Below are 14,258 nucleotides of genomic sequence, written 5' to 3' on the forward strand. Positions count from 1 at the left end.
AGAACCAAGCCTTTCTAACTGTAGAATTCTCTTGCGCTGGCAACAGAGGAAACGGCAGAATAATAATAATAAAAAAAACAACCATTGGCATAGATTTTTGTTGATAACCGATAGTTCCAAAAATCAATAATTGGCACCGATTAATCTGTGCTCTGGCTGGCAGGGTTAGGGTGAGGGGTTAGGTTAGCGTAGATGTAGTAGGTCATCCAGGTTTCTATATGCATATAGAAAAATTGCAAAAAAAGTATTAGTATAGTAGTATACTATCCCTAACATACCCTAAATCTAGATCATTGTAAGAAATAACCAGCCTCTTGTTTTGCTTTTGTCTGCAGTGAGGTGAGGGAGTGTCTGAAGCTGGACCCTGATCATAAGCAGTGCTTCAACCACTACAAGCAAGTTAAGAATCTCAACAAGCAGATCCAGGCTGCTGAGGAACTGATCCAGCAAGAGAAGTATGTCCCAATACAGTAATAAGATTAAGATTCAACTTTATTGTCATTGTGCAGTGTACAGGTAGAAAGCCAATGAAATGCAGTTGTTTTCACATATCCCAACTAAGCTGGGGTCAGAGCGCAGAGTCAGCCATGAAACAGCGCCCCTGGGCAGATAGGGTCAAGGGTCCAACAGTGGTATCTTGGCGGTGCTGGGGCTTGAATCCCTGACCTTTCGATCTGTAACCCAGAGCATTAACTGCTGAGCCTCCACTTCCCCTAATGTGACTTGCCTTTCACAAACATACAGTCAGGTCCATAAATATTGGGACATCGACACAATTCTAATCTTTTTGGCTCTATACACCACCACAATGGATTTTAAATGAAATGAACAAGATGTGCTTTAACTGCAGACTTTCAGCTTTAATTTGAGGGTATTTACATCCAAATCAGGTGAACGGTGTAGGAATTACAACAGTTTGTATATGTGCCTCCCACTTTTTAAGGGACAAAAAGTAATGGGACAATTGGCTGCTCAGCTGTTCCATGGCCAGGCGTGTGTTATTCCCTCATTATCCCATTTACAAGGAGCAGATAAAAGGTCCAGTGTTCATTTCAAGTGTGCTATTTGCATTTGGAATCTGTTGCTGTCAACTCTCAATATGAGATCCAAAGAGCTGTCACTATCAGTGAAGCAAGCCATCATTAGGCTGAAAAATCAAAACAAACCCATCAGAGAGATAGCAAAAACATTAGGTGTGGCCAAATCAACTGTTTGGAACATTCTTAAAAAGAAAGAACGCACCGGTGAGCTCAGCAACACCAAAAGACCCGGAAGACGACGGAGAACAACTGTGGATGACCGAAGAATTCTTTCCCTGGTGAAGAAAACACCCTTCACAACAGTTGGCCAGATCAAGAGCACTCTCCAGGAGGTAGGTGTATGTGTGTCAAAGTCAACAATCAAGAGAAGACTTCACCAGAGTGAATACAGAGGGTTCACCACAAGATGTAAACCATTGGTGAGTCTCAAAAACAGGAAGGCCAGATTAGAGTTTGCCAAACAACATCTAAAAAAGCCTTCACAGTTCTGGAACAACATCCTATGGACAGATGAGACAAAGATCAACTTGTACCAGAGTGATGGGAAGAGAAGTGTATGGAGAAGGAAAGGAACTGCTCATGATCCAAACCATACCACCTCATCAGTGAAGCATGGTGGTGGTAGTGTCATGGCGTGGGCATGTATGGCTGCCAATGGAACTGGTTCTCTTGTATTTATTGATTATGTGACTGCTGACAAAACAGCAGGATGAATTCTGTAGTGTTTCAGGCAATATTATCTGCTCATATTCAGCCAAATGCTTCAGAACTCATTGGACGGCGCTTCACAGTACAGATGGACAATGACCCGAAGCATACTGCGAAAGCAACCAAAGAGTTTTTTAAGGGAAAGAAGTGGAATGTTATGCAATGGCCAAGTCAATCACCTGACCTGAATCCGATTGAGCATGCATTTCACTTGCTAAAGACGAAACTGAAGGGAAAATGCCCCAAGAACAAGCAGGAACTGAAGACAGTTGCAGTAGAGGCCTGGCAGAGCATCACCAGGGATGAAACCCAGCGTCTGGTGATGTCTATGCGTTCCAGACTTCAACCTGTAATTGACTGCAAAGGATTTGCAACCGAGTATTAAAAAGTGAAAGTTTGATTTATGATTGTTAATCTGTCCCATTACTTTTGGTCCCTTAAAAAGTGGGAGGCACATATACAAACTGTTGTAATTCCTACACCGTTCACCTGATTTGGATGTAAATACCCTCAAATTAAAGCTGAAAATCTGCAGTTAAAGCGCATCTTGTTTGTTTCATTTCAAATCCATTGTGGTGGTGTATAGAGCCAAAAAGATTAGAATTGTGTCGATGTCCCAATATTTATGGACCTGACTGTAGATGTTGGTTCAGTGAGCAATTATACAATATGTATAATATTGTCCTAATCGACTTGTCGTGATGATTTGTCATTTTGCAGATGCTTTTCTTGTTACAATTTCAGATCATCTAGAGTAACACGAGGTGCACATTCTTGATCAAGGACACAATGATGATAGTTTATATGTGAACTATTTACATTTTGATCTACAACCTTTCAGTTACAAGCTAACAGCATGTTTCGAGTACCGATGTATCGGCCATCGATAATTATCGGCCTGTTATTGACCATATTCAAACCATTGGCAAATCGTTTCTTGGCGTGAGAATGCCGATATGAAAAACCAATAGTTCATTTATAATGAATTCAAATACACAATCCAGAAATAATTTTAGTCACAGAATGTAGAAGGGTTGGCACTCCTAAGAACATGTGATATTTCATTTGTAATCATTCTTGCTCTCAGATTAATGAGGAAAAACCACCCAAAAGTCTTTGAAACCAAGAAACTTTAACTTAGACATTGATATGGTATCCATTATGGCTACAGGATTGATTTGAATTAAGACTGAAATTGCAATATGGTTTTTCCGATTATTTCACTCATTATTTGTATGGCATTATCCATTCTACCACAATAGAACATCATAGTAATTGTAACCTCTGTTCCCTGATGGAGGGAACGAGATGTTGTGTCGATTGTAGTTACACGAGGGATCTTTCTTGAGAACCTCGCATACCTCTGGATTTGAGAAAAGGCCAATGAGAAATTGGAAGACAGAATTTGCATGTTCCGCCCCGGACATACGGGTATAAAGGGAAGCGGACCTGCGTCTGCAAATCAGGTTTTTGCACTGAGGAGCCGAGAGAAAGGTTCGGCCGTTTACAGGGGTAGGTGTTGTGCCATGGCAAGGGGGACACAACGTCTCGTTCCCTCCATCAGGGAACAGAGGTTACAACAGTAACCATTACATTCACCTTCTGTCACTCACTCAACGTTGTGTCGATTGTAGTGACGCAAAGGGTCCCATTTTAAAACACCATGCACTAAACTGTGTTTCATGAACTGCTGACACAGGTGAAAGCAAGCTACTGCCTGCTAGAAGCAATTGTATCAGCCTCATGTAACCCTCCCCAACACCCCAAAAAGTGTCATATACAGTTCTTAGGTTCTCAGTACCCCTGAGCGACATGACTATCATGGGAGGAAGCCAGCCAGCCGCGGCTATGTTTCTCGTCATAAAGCATAAAGCAGCTGGGGCTATCTTAATGCTATAAAACGCGTCGGGATGTCGTTCTTTTTCATTCCTATTCTTTCAGGGGGAAAAGACTCTGCGGAGACCACATCCTGCCCAGGCTGGGGGGAGGTAACATGTGGCCAATACGTCACATGGGTTGTCAATCCACACGTGGAAGTGGCGCGGTGGTAAGTCCTACCTAGTAAGGGAAGAGCTCTACAAACACAGCGACCGGGGACAGAGAGACTGCCCAAAGGAGACGCGGGTCTGCCAACAGGGGGACAGTACCGGGGGAAAATACATCACAGGGAGTTGCCTGAAAAGGGAATTAAGCCTGTGGAGCCCTACCCCAGTACAGAGCACTTGAAGCTCATAGTGGGTCTGGTGCAAAATCCTCTGCTGAATTCGCTGGCCAGAGGGCTAGGGAGGAGTCATCCAGGCAGCCGAGTTAGTGGGATCTCCTGGTATAAGAGGGCACGTGTTCACCTCAGAAGAGGGGAAAGGCGCTGAGTGCAAGCGGTACACCTGGTCAGTTGTTCCGCGTTACCGAATTCTACCGGCTCGGACCTGATAAAACACGGAACGAGACCGACTCAACCCTAAGATTATAGAATCTCGCAAAGGTATTGGGTGTTGTCCAGCCTGCTGCTCTGCAGATGTCTGCTAGGGAGGTGCCATTGGCCAGTGCCCACGAGGATGCCACACTTCTCGTCGATTGTGCTCAGACCCGCAAAGGGGCAGGCACGGCCTGGGTCTGGTAGGTCAGGGAGATGGTGTTGACGACCCCGTGGGCTAACCTCTGTTTGGAGACAGTGTTGCCTTTCCGCCGTCCGCCAAAGCAGACAAAGAGCTGCTCAGAACACCTAAAGCTCTGTGTGCGGTCCAAATAGATACACAAAGCACATACCGGACACAGCACCGAAAAGGCTGGGTCTGCATCCTCCTGGGGCAACGCTTGCAGGTTCACAACCTGGTCCCTGAAGGGGGTAGCCCGTTCGTGGTCTTAGGATGACATAAGTATATGGCAGACCGAACTCCAGGCAAGTGTCGCTGACAGAGAACGCTTGCAGTTCCCCAACCCTCTTGATGGAAGCTAACGCTATCAGGAGGGCCGTCTTCAAGGAGAGGGCCTTTAGCTCTGCTGAGTCAAGCGGCTCGAATGGGGTTCTATGAAGGCCAGAGAGGACCACTGAGAGATCCCAGGAGGGGAATAGGCTTGGCAGGGGAGGATTCTGTATCCGGGCGCCTCGTCGGAACCTGATAATCAGGTCATGCTTACCCAAGGATTTACCGTCCACAGAGGGGCCTCCGTTAGGGAGTACCAGAGCGGGCAGGGGGAATTGTCTTGGGAGGCAAAGAGATCTATCTGTGCCATTCCGAACCGGTCCCAAATCAACTGGACCACCTGGGGGTGGAGCTCTCCGACCTGAGTCGCTGCTGACTCCAAAGGAGGAGATGGCAGGCGAGTTGTGACATATGACGAGAACGCATGCCATGGCGATTTATGTATACTACCGTCGTGATGCTGTCTGAACGGATCAAGACGTGTTTGCCCTGAATTAGCGGGAGAAAGGGCAAAAAGTACAGCCAGCAACTCTAGGCAGTTGATGTACCAATGCAGCAGGGGCCTTCTCCAGGAGCCAGCGGCTGCGTGCCCGTTGCACATGGTGCCCCAACCCATTTGAGAGGCGTCTGTGGTGACCATGACATGTCTGGACACCTGCTGTAGGGGGACTCCTGTCTGCAGAAAACAGAGGTCTATCCAAGGGTTGAAAGTCTTGACGGCAGGGAAGGGTGATTAACACACGGTACATGCCGTGGCGCAATGCCCAACTCGGGACTTGAGTCTGAAGCCAGTGCTGAAGTGGTCTCATATGCATCAACCCGAGCGGCGTGACCACGGCTGAGGGTGCCATATTCCCCAGGAGCTTCTGGAACTGTTTTACGCTCTGGCAGACTCGAAGAGAGCTTGTTCATGAGGCGTGCTGTCATTGAGACTGAGTCTAACTCCATGCAGAGAAAAGAGATGCTCTGAACCGGGATGAGCTTTCTCTTTTCCCAGTTGACCTGAAGCCCTAGACGGCTGAGGTGCCTAAGCACCTGGTCCCTGTGAGTGCATAGTAACTCTCAAGAGTGAGCTAGAATGAGCCAGTCATCGAGGTAATTGAGTATGTGGATGCCAACTTCGGGTAGCCATCGCCTGCCCGAGTGCCCATGCTATGATCTTCGTGGCTCTGAGTGCGAGGTCGGTGGCAGAGCACAGTTCCTGTAGCACGTCGGGGTCAGGACTACCCAAGTGTAGATCTTTAAGTGCCTTAAGTGAAATTGCTGGAGCGCCATGGCATGCAGGGCGGAGGCGGCCTGACGAGTGGCGCTGTAGGCTTTCGAAGTCAGTGACTACGTCATCCGACAGGCCTTGGAGGGGAGTACAGGACGATCCCGCCAGGTGGCGGCGTTCTCTGGGCACAGGTGAATCGCAACTGCTCTATCCACCTGGGGGACCTCCGTATATCTGTGGGCCGCCCCACCGTCAAGGGTAGTGAGAGCGTATGAGTGAGGAGGTCTGTTCCGGGTAGTAAAATGTGCCCTCCACGACCTCGTCAGCTCGTCATGCACCTCCGGTAAGAAAGGTACCGGGGGTGGGGGGTGTGGCTGAGAGCAGCGCCTTGACCTGTGGTACCAATCATCAAGCCGAGAAGGTTGTGGGGAGGACGGAGGGTTCCAGTCCAACCCGATACTCAAAGCAACCCAAGAAAGCATGTCAGCCATCTGCGCATCAGCCTCAGATTGAGCGGGCTGACCCGAAGGTGGCAGCACAGTCGAGTCTTCTGTGTCAGACGCCTGGACGCTCACCGATGCAGCGGCAACGTCATCATCATCCAACTCAGGAGGCTCAATGGAGAATGCGGACTGGCCATGAGGCCGTGTTTTAAAAATGTCAAAATAAGATTTTTTTTCACATCAATCGTCATGTTTGGATGATCAAAAATATTGAAAAATAACTTCACTTCTATTTATCTTTCATTGTGGCTCTCTTTAAAAATTTGGCCTGTCATGTGTTCAATATGATCCAATCCATGTTCAATAGAAATTATTTGTTTTAAGAATAATAAAAAGCTTTTATACCTCTTTGTACATTTTTAAAACATAATTCCTTAGCAAAACAGTGATCTGATGACAAAGGCAAGTGGCATAAAACCAGTATCAGCAAATCGTTTTTTATTAAAATTGGTATCGTAAGGGCCAAAAATTTGCATATCTGTTTATCTCTAGCTAAGAATATATGTCAGGTTACATTATTACAATAATGGTCCCATATCCAATATCTGGAGTAAAAGAAGAGAAAGTTAAAATGTTAAAGAAAGTGAAAGCTAAATTTTATTTTGTGAAAGCAAAATTATTGGCATTAATGAACAATGTTAATGATTGTTGTGATTGCAAATCCACAGATACAGTGATGCAGTTAGTAAATACGAGTCTGTTATGAAGACTGAACCAAATGTTCCTCAGTTCAGACTTGATGCCAAAGAGCGCATATGCCACTGTCTGTCTAAGGTAAGACTGAGCTCCCGGACCACCAAGTGTCACTGTCTACCAAAGCATACACTGCATTTTAATGGCAGGAATATGTTTTGGTCTTATTCCACAGGACCAGCAAACTGCCAAAGCAATCTCAGTATGCAGTGAAATTCTGAACTCAGATGCTCAGAATGTGAATGCTTTAAAAGACAGAGCAGAGGCCTTCCTCCAAGATCAGCAATATGAAGAAGGTATGTGCGAATCCACTATAGTTGAATGCTGCAGCTGACTATTACATAAATACTGACATTTATACTTGTTTACACAGTTTAAAGTTTTTCAGGTGGACAAAACTTTATAATGACTGCTTTTCAATAAAGTCAGCACATTTATGAAATGTATTCTAGTTGCATTCCATTTTAGCTTGAACATACTGATGGTAGAACCATCTTGAATATTGATAGAATATATACAGTATCTCACAAAAGTGAGTACACCCATCACATTTTTGTAAATATTTGATTATATCTTTTCATGTGACAACACTGAAGAAATTACACTTTGTTACAATGTAAAGTAGAGAGTGTACAGCTTGTATAACAATTTAAATTTGCTGTCCCCTCAAAATAACTCAACACACAGCCATTAATGTCTAAACCTCTGGCAACAAAAGTGAGTACACCCCTTAGTGAAAATGTCCAAATTGGGCCCAAAGTGTCAATATTTTGTGTGGCCACCATTATTGTCCAGCACTGCTTTAACCCTTTTGGGCATGGAGTTCACCAGAGCTTCACAGGTTGCCACTGGAGTCCTCTTCCACTCCTCCATGACGACATCACAGAGCTGGTGGATGTTAGAGACCTTGTGCTCCTCCACCTTCCGTTTGAGGATGCCCCACAGATGCTCAATAGGGTTTAGGTCTGGAGACATGCTTGGCCAGTCCATCACCTTCACCCTCAGCTTCTTTAGCAAGGCAGTGGTCGTCTTGGAGGTGTGTTGGGGGTCGTTATCTTGATGGAATACTGCCCTGCGGCCCAGTTTCCGAAGGGAGGGGATCATGCTCTGCTTCAGTATGTCACAGTACATGTTGGCATTCATGGTTCCCTCAATGAACTGTAGCTCCCCAGTGCCGGCAGCACTCATGCAGCCCCAGACCATGACACTCCCACCACCATGCTTAACTGAAGGCAAGACACACTTGTCTTTATACTCCTCACCCGCCACACACGCTTGACACCATCTGAACCAAATAAGTTTATATTGGTCTCATCAGACCACAGGACATGGTTCCAGTAATCCATGTCCTTAGTCTGCTTGTCTTCAGCAAACTGTTTGTGGGTTTTCTTGTGCATCATCTTTAGAAGAGGCTTCCTTCTGGGACGTAAACTGCTGTATGGTCTTGGCCACCGTGCTGCAGCTCAGTGTCAGGGTCTTGGCAATCTTCTTATAGCCTAGGCCTTCATTATGTAGAGCAACAATTCTTTTTTTCAGATCCTCAGAGAGTTCTTTGCCATGAGGTGCCATGTTGAACTTCCAGTGACCAGTATGAGGGAGTGTGAGAGCTATGACACCAAATTTAATACACCTGCTCTCCATTCACACCTGAGACCTTGTAACACTAATGAGTCACATGACACCGGGGAGGGAAAATGGCTAATTGGGCCCAATTTGGACATTTTCACTTAGGGGTGTACTCACTTTTGTTGCCAGCGGTTTAGACATTAATGGCTGTGTGTTGAGTTATTTTGAGGGGACAGCAAATTTACACTGTTATACAAGCTGTACACTCACTACTTTACATTGTATCAAAGTGACATTTCATCAGTGTTGTCACATGAAAAGGTATAATCAAATATTTACAAAAATGTGAGGGGTGTACTCACTTTTGTGAGATACTGTAGATACTAGACTCAAGATGGCGCCACAGACGGCTGCCTCGGTGTGTGTATGCGCGTTGTTTTGTTTTGTGTTTTAACTCTGTTTTTTGCGTCGGTACGGGGAGCTCTTTCACCAGAGATGAGCTCATGAACATAAGGGGTAAAACTCCAGAGGACTTATTTCTTACTTTTCTTCTCCCTACACTGGAAATTTTGGACATTCTGGTCAACGGTGCGCTCACCTTTACTCAAGCAGTGAAACGCCGAAGGAGAGGGAAACGGGCTGGTGCGCTTGTGCGTCTTCGCCAGTGAGGATTACGCACACCGTTACCGGGAATATTTCTCTCTAACATGCTTTCACTGCCCAACAAACTGGAGGAATTACAACTGCTGTTGGGGGAAAAACAGGGACTTTTCTTCATCTACTGGCTTTGTGGATTAATACCGGACTCTGCGCTGCAGCTGGCAGGCTTCCAAATTTACAGAGCGTACATAGACACGGAACTTTCCGGCAAAACTAAAGGTGGAGGAATCTGTTTTTACATCAACAGCGGTTGGTGCAACGATGTGACAGTGATCCAGCAGCACTGTTCTCCTGACCTTTCGTCATAAACTGTAAGCCTTTTTATTCACCCCGTGAGTTTGCTTTATTCATTCTGGTCGGTGTTTACATCCCGCCGCGGGCCAACGTGCAGGCCGCACAGCGCATGCTCGCCGACCAGATACTGTGTGTGGAGCGGACCAACCCGGACTCTTTAGTTATTGTCCTTGGTGACTTCAACAAAGGAAACCTCACTCATGAACTCCCTAAATTCAGACAGTTTATTAAATGCCCGACCAGAGAGGAGAACATTCTGGATCACTGTTACACCACTGTCAGGAATGCTTATCATGCCGTCCCCCGTGCTGCACTGGGAAACTCTGACCACATTATGGTCCACCTGATTCCTGCGTACAGGCAGAAACTAAAGCTCTGCAAACCTGTAGTGAGGACATCAAGGAAGTGGACCAGTGAGGCCGTGGAGGATCTCCAGACGTGTTTTGACACCACTGACTGGGATGTGTTCAGGACTGCCACAAACAGTCTAGATTAGTACACAGAGGCTGTGACGTCATATATCAGCTTCTGCGAGGACTGCTGTATTCCATCACGCACCAGGGTGAGTTACAACAACGACAAACCCTGGTTTACAGCCAAACTCAGAAGGTTAATGTTTGATAAGGAAGAGGCCTTCAGGAGTAGGGACAAAGACAGATTTAAAGAGGCAAAGTACAAGTTTAGCAAGGCAGTGAAAGAGGCTAAACGACGGTACGCTGAGAAGCTCCAACACCAGCTCTCAGCCAACGACTCTGCATCTGTCTGGAAAGGGCTTAGGCAAATCACCAACTACAATCCTAAATCCCCCCAGGCCATCAACGACTGACGCCTGGCCAACGACCTGAACGAGTTTTACTGCCGCTTTGAAAGACAAAGGGACAGTCCTGAAACCATCCCCCATTCCACCTCCCCCACCTCAGCAGGGGACTGGGCACCCCCACCAATGCCCATCTTAAAGATACCCCCCTCCACCCACACACACACCCCAGTGATGACTCTTTCCATTCATGAGAGGGATGTCAACAAACTCTTCAGGAGTCAGAACCCCCGGAAAGCTGCTGGACCGGATGCTGTCTCCCCATTCAGCTTGAAGGACTGCGCTGATCAGCTGTCTCCAGTGTTCACAGACATTTTCAACACCTCACTGGAGACATGTCACGTGTCAGTCTGCTTCAAGTCTTCAACTATCATCCCTGTTCCCAAGAAGTCAAGGACCACAGGATTTAACGACATCAGACCCGTCGCCCTGACCTCTGTGGTGATGAAGTCCTTTGAGCGCCTTGTGCTTTCTCACCTCAAAGTCATCACCGACCCCCTCCTGGACCCCCTGCAGTTTGCATACAGAGCCAACAGGTCTGTAGACGATGCAGTCAACTTGGCCCTCCAGCACCTGGACTCCGCATAAGGAAGAGACATTGACACTGTGGAGTCTTTCCGCTTCCTGGGAACCTCAAGTGGGAGCTGAACATCAGCGCCCTCATCAAGAAAGCACAACAGAGGATGTACTTCCTGCGGCAGCTGAAGAAATTCAACCTGCCAAAGTCAATGATGGTGCACTTCTACTCAGCCATCATCGAGTCCATCCTCACTTCCTCCATCACTATCTGGTACGCTGCTACTACTGCCAAGGACAAGGGCAGACTGCAGCGTGTCATCCGGTCTGCAGAGAAGGTGATTGGCTGCAATCTGCCGCCGCTCCAGGACCTGCACGACTCCAGGACCCTGAAGTGTGCTGGAAAGATTGTGGCTGATCTCTCCCACCCTGGCCACAGTCTCTTTGAATCACTCCCCTCTGGCAGAAGGCTGTGGTCCATCAGGACAAAAACCTCACGCCACAAGAACAGTTTCTTCCCATCCGCCACTTGCCTTATCAACAATGCCCGGTACCCACCCTGACACTCTCCACACTCCACCTCTGGCTCTACATTTCACTGTACTACTCTGCTCTCTTTTATTTTATACTTCCTTTTAATTGATACTGCGTGGACATATTTTTATTCTTGTTCATATATTAAGAGACTGTGTGAACGCACCTACAACACCACAACAGATTCCTTGTATGCGTAAAAAACGTACTTGGCAATAAAGCTTTTACTGATTCTGATTCTTGTCTCTACTCAAAAACAATCAGTCTAAATTAGCCTTTTTAAAGTTGTTTTATTTTTAAGCTTGGTATATATCTACAGAATAACTTTTATACTTAAGTATATAACGTATCAAGCAATAGGCCCCATGCTGTTTTTTAAACATTGCTCTTTAAATGGATAACAGAATTGTGTTCTCTTGGCAGCCATTAAGGACTTTGAGAGTGCAAAAGAACATAGTGAGAATGACCGGCAGATCAAAGAGGGACTGGAGCGAGCACAGCGCCTTCTTAAACAGTCCCAGAAGAGAGATTACTATAAGATTTTGGGTGTTAAGAGGTTAGATAATAAGTACTACTAAATAAATTGGTAACACTTTACAATAAGGTTCCATTAGTTAATGCATAATGTTTCATAAACTGACAATAAACACTGTATTTTTTTTACAGGATTTATTATACTTTGTTAATGTTAGTTAATAAAAATACAAAATGCTAGTAAAGATGCTGACTACCACCCCTGGAGTCGTGAGTTTGAATCCAGGGAGCGCTGAGTGGCTCCAGCCAGGGCTCCTAAGCAACCAAATTGGCCCAGTTGCTAGGGAGGGTAGAGTCACATGGGGTAACCTCCTCATGGTCACTATAATGTGGTTCGCTTTCGGTGGGGCACCTGGTGAGCTGTGCATGGATGCTGCAGAGAATAATGTGTAGTGCCAACACTCACTATGTCTCCTCGCCATGTCATAGTAAAAAGGGATTGAAATATTGATCTGTTTTCCTCCCAAAATTATTGCATCACTTCAGAAGATATTTATTAAACTACTGGAGTCGTATTGATTAATTTTATGCTGCCTTTATGTGATTTTTGGAGCTTCAACGTTCTGGCCACAATTCACTTGCATTGTGTGGACCTAGAAAGTTGAGATATTCTTATAAATGTCTTTGTACTCAGCAGAAGAAAGTAAGTCATATGCGTCTGGGGTGGCATGAAAGTGAGTAAATGAGAGAATTTTCATTTTTGGGTGAACTATTCCTTTGAAAATGTATTTATTTATCTTTAGTTCATGTTAACAAATGGAACATTATTGCAAAGTGTTACCAATAAATCAATTCTACTATAATAAACTTTCCATAGGCAAAGTGTTCATCAATACCAAGGCTTAAGTAAACACTAGTATTAATGATGTGGTTGCAGGAGTGCCCAAAAGAAGGAGATCATAAAGGCGTACAGAAAGTTGGCACAGCAGTGGCATCCAGACAATTTCCAGGATCCAGAGGAAAAGAAAAGGGCAGAAAAGAAATTCATAGACATTGCTCAAGCCAAAGAAGTTCTAACTGACCCAGGTATAAACTGAAGTCTCATTTTAATAAATTCTAGTGCTGTATCTAGTTTTAAACCAGGAAAGCTTTGTTTATACTGTCATGGTTCTGTGGTAACTTTGATATTGGGTCAAGGCCTTGGAATGTGTTAATATATATATATATATATAAAAAGGGTCATGTCATATACTTTTTTTTAATTTTATCATTGGTTAGTTACTGAGACATTGTTTCTCATTCAGAGCTTTGATGCAAGGATGTGTATCTTGTGCCTCTGTAGAAATGAGGAGTAAGTTTGACCAGGGCGAGGACCCTATGGATCCAGAGAGTCAGCAGGGTGGAGGACATCACCACCACTTTCACGGGGGCTGGGAGAACTTCCATGGATTTAACCCTTTTGGTTCTGGACCTTTTAATTTCAAATTCGGATTCAACTAAGGCTCAGCTGAAAGAACTTGGGGGGGCCTGACCTGAATGTGTGTGGAAGTCATCCAATGGGAACTGGAACAATCTGACCACACCCACAGGCACAGTTCTGGCATAGAAAGTGTCTTGAAACATGCATCCAGTGCTCTTTAGTGGGCAAGTGATCCTACTTGCTAACTGTTGTTCTCTGATGCAGAATTTTTGTTATTTGAAAAGCTCCTCTACTTTCAGGGATGTTAAAATTTAGAGCGCAAGGTTAATTGCCTCGTCTCTCTGTGCACGTGTTGACCTTTTTATTCCCAAGAATAATGTGTACATAGAAAACTGCACTATTTTTCTATGAATTAAATAATGCTGTAAATAAAGAAATAAAGACATATGAGTGCTTATTTAAATGAAAAGGTATTTGGTCTTTACTGAGCATCCATCTTTGCATCAATACATTTACAGTCTCTTAATAACAATAACTGAACAGAAAAGACACATAAGACAATTTAATAGAATGATAAAAAATAACCGTCCTTGCATTTCAAAGCTTTAAGGCATGCATGTGACCACTGCTTGTGCTCACCCATTGAAAAGTAAAATAAAAACAAATGTTTAAGTTAACATAAACGTGAAATAATGCATTTTAAACACTCATTGGTAAAAGCCAGTATACCACAAATGACAGATTATCCCTCTCAGAATTTTTTTTCACTTAATTCCTGAGAAAATCCACATCCTTGAACATCAAGGCAGAGTAACAATGAAGTACAGGTATATACAGTGAGGAAAATAAGTATTTGAACACCCTGCTATTTTGCAAGTTCTCCCACTTAGAAATCA

The 14,258-nt window shown here is 44.9% G+C and overlaps 1 protein-coding gene across 1 annotated transcript in view; it reads left to right on the forward strand.

Annotated features, from left to right (window-relative positions):
* The window catches only part of LOC127654566 (dnaJ homolog subfamily C member 3-like), a 17,410-nt gene extending 3,152 nt beyond the window's left edge, over window positions 1–14,258 (forward strand). Inside the window, exons 2-7 of the mRNA XM_052141772.1 lie at window positions 311–455; window positions 7,057–7,162; window positions 7,257–7,377; window positions 11,892–12,024; window positions 12,880–13,028; window positions 13,285–14,258. Coding sequence (XP_051997732.1) covers window positions 311–455; window positions 7,057–7,162; window positions 7,257–7,377; window positions 11,892–12,024; window positions 12,880–13,028; window positions 13,285–13,442 — 812 coding nt within the window. The 3' untranslated portion in view covers window positions 13,443–14,258. The remainder of the gene's footprint in view (window positions 1–310; window positions 456–7,056; window positions 7,163–7,256; window positions 7,378–11,891; window positions 12,025–12,879; window positions 13,029–13,284) is intronic.

This window comes from Xyrauchen texanus, chromosome 14 (assembly GCF_025860055.1).
Source record: "Xyrauchen texanus isolate HMW12.3.18 chromosome 14, RBS_HiC_50CHRs, whole genome shotgun sequence".
NCBI classification, from domain to species: Eukaryota; Metazoa; Chordata; class Actinopteri; order Cypriniformes; family Catostomidae; genus Xyrauchen; species Xyrauchen texanus.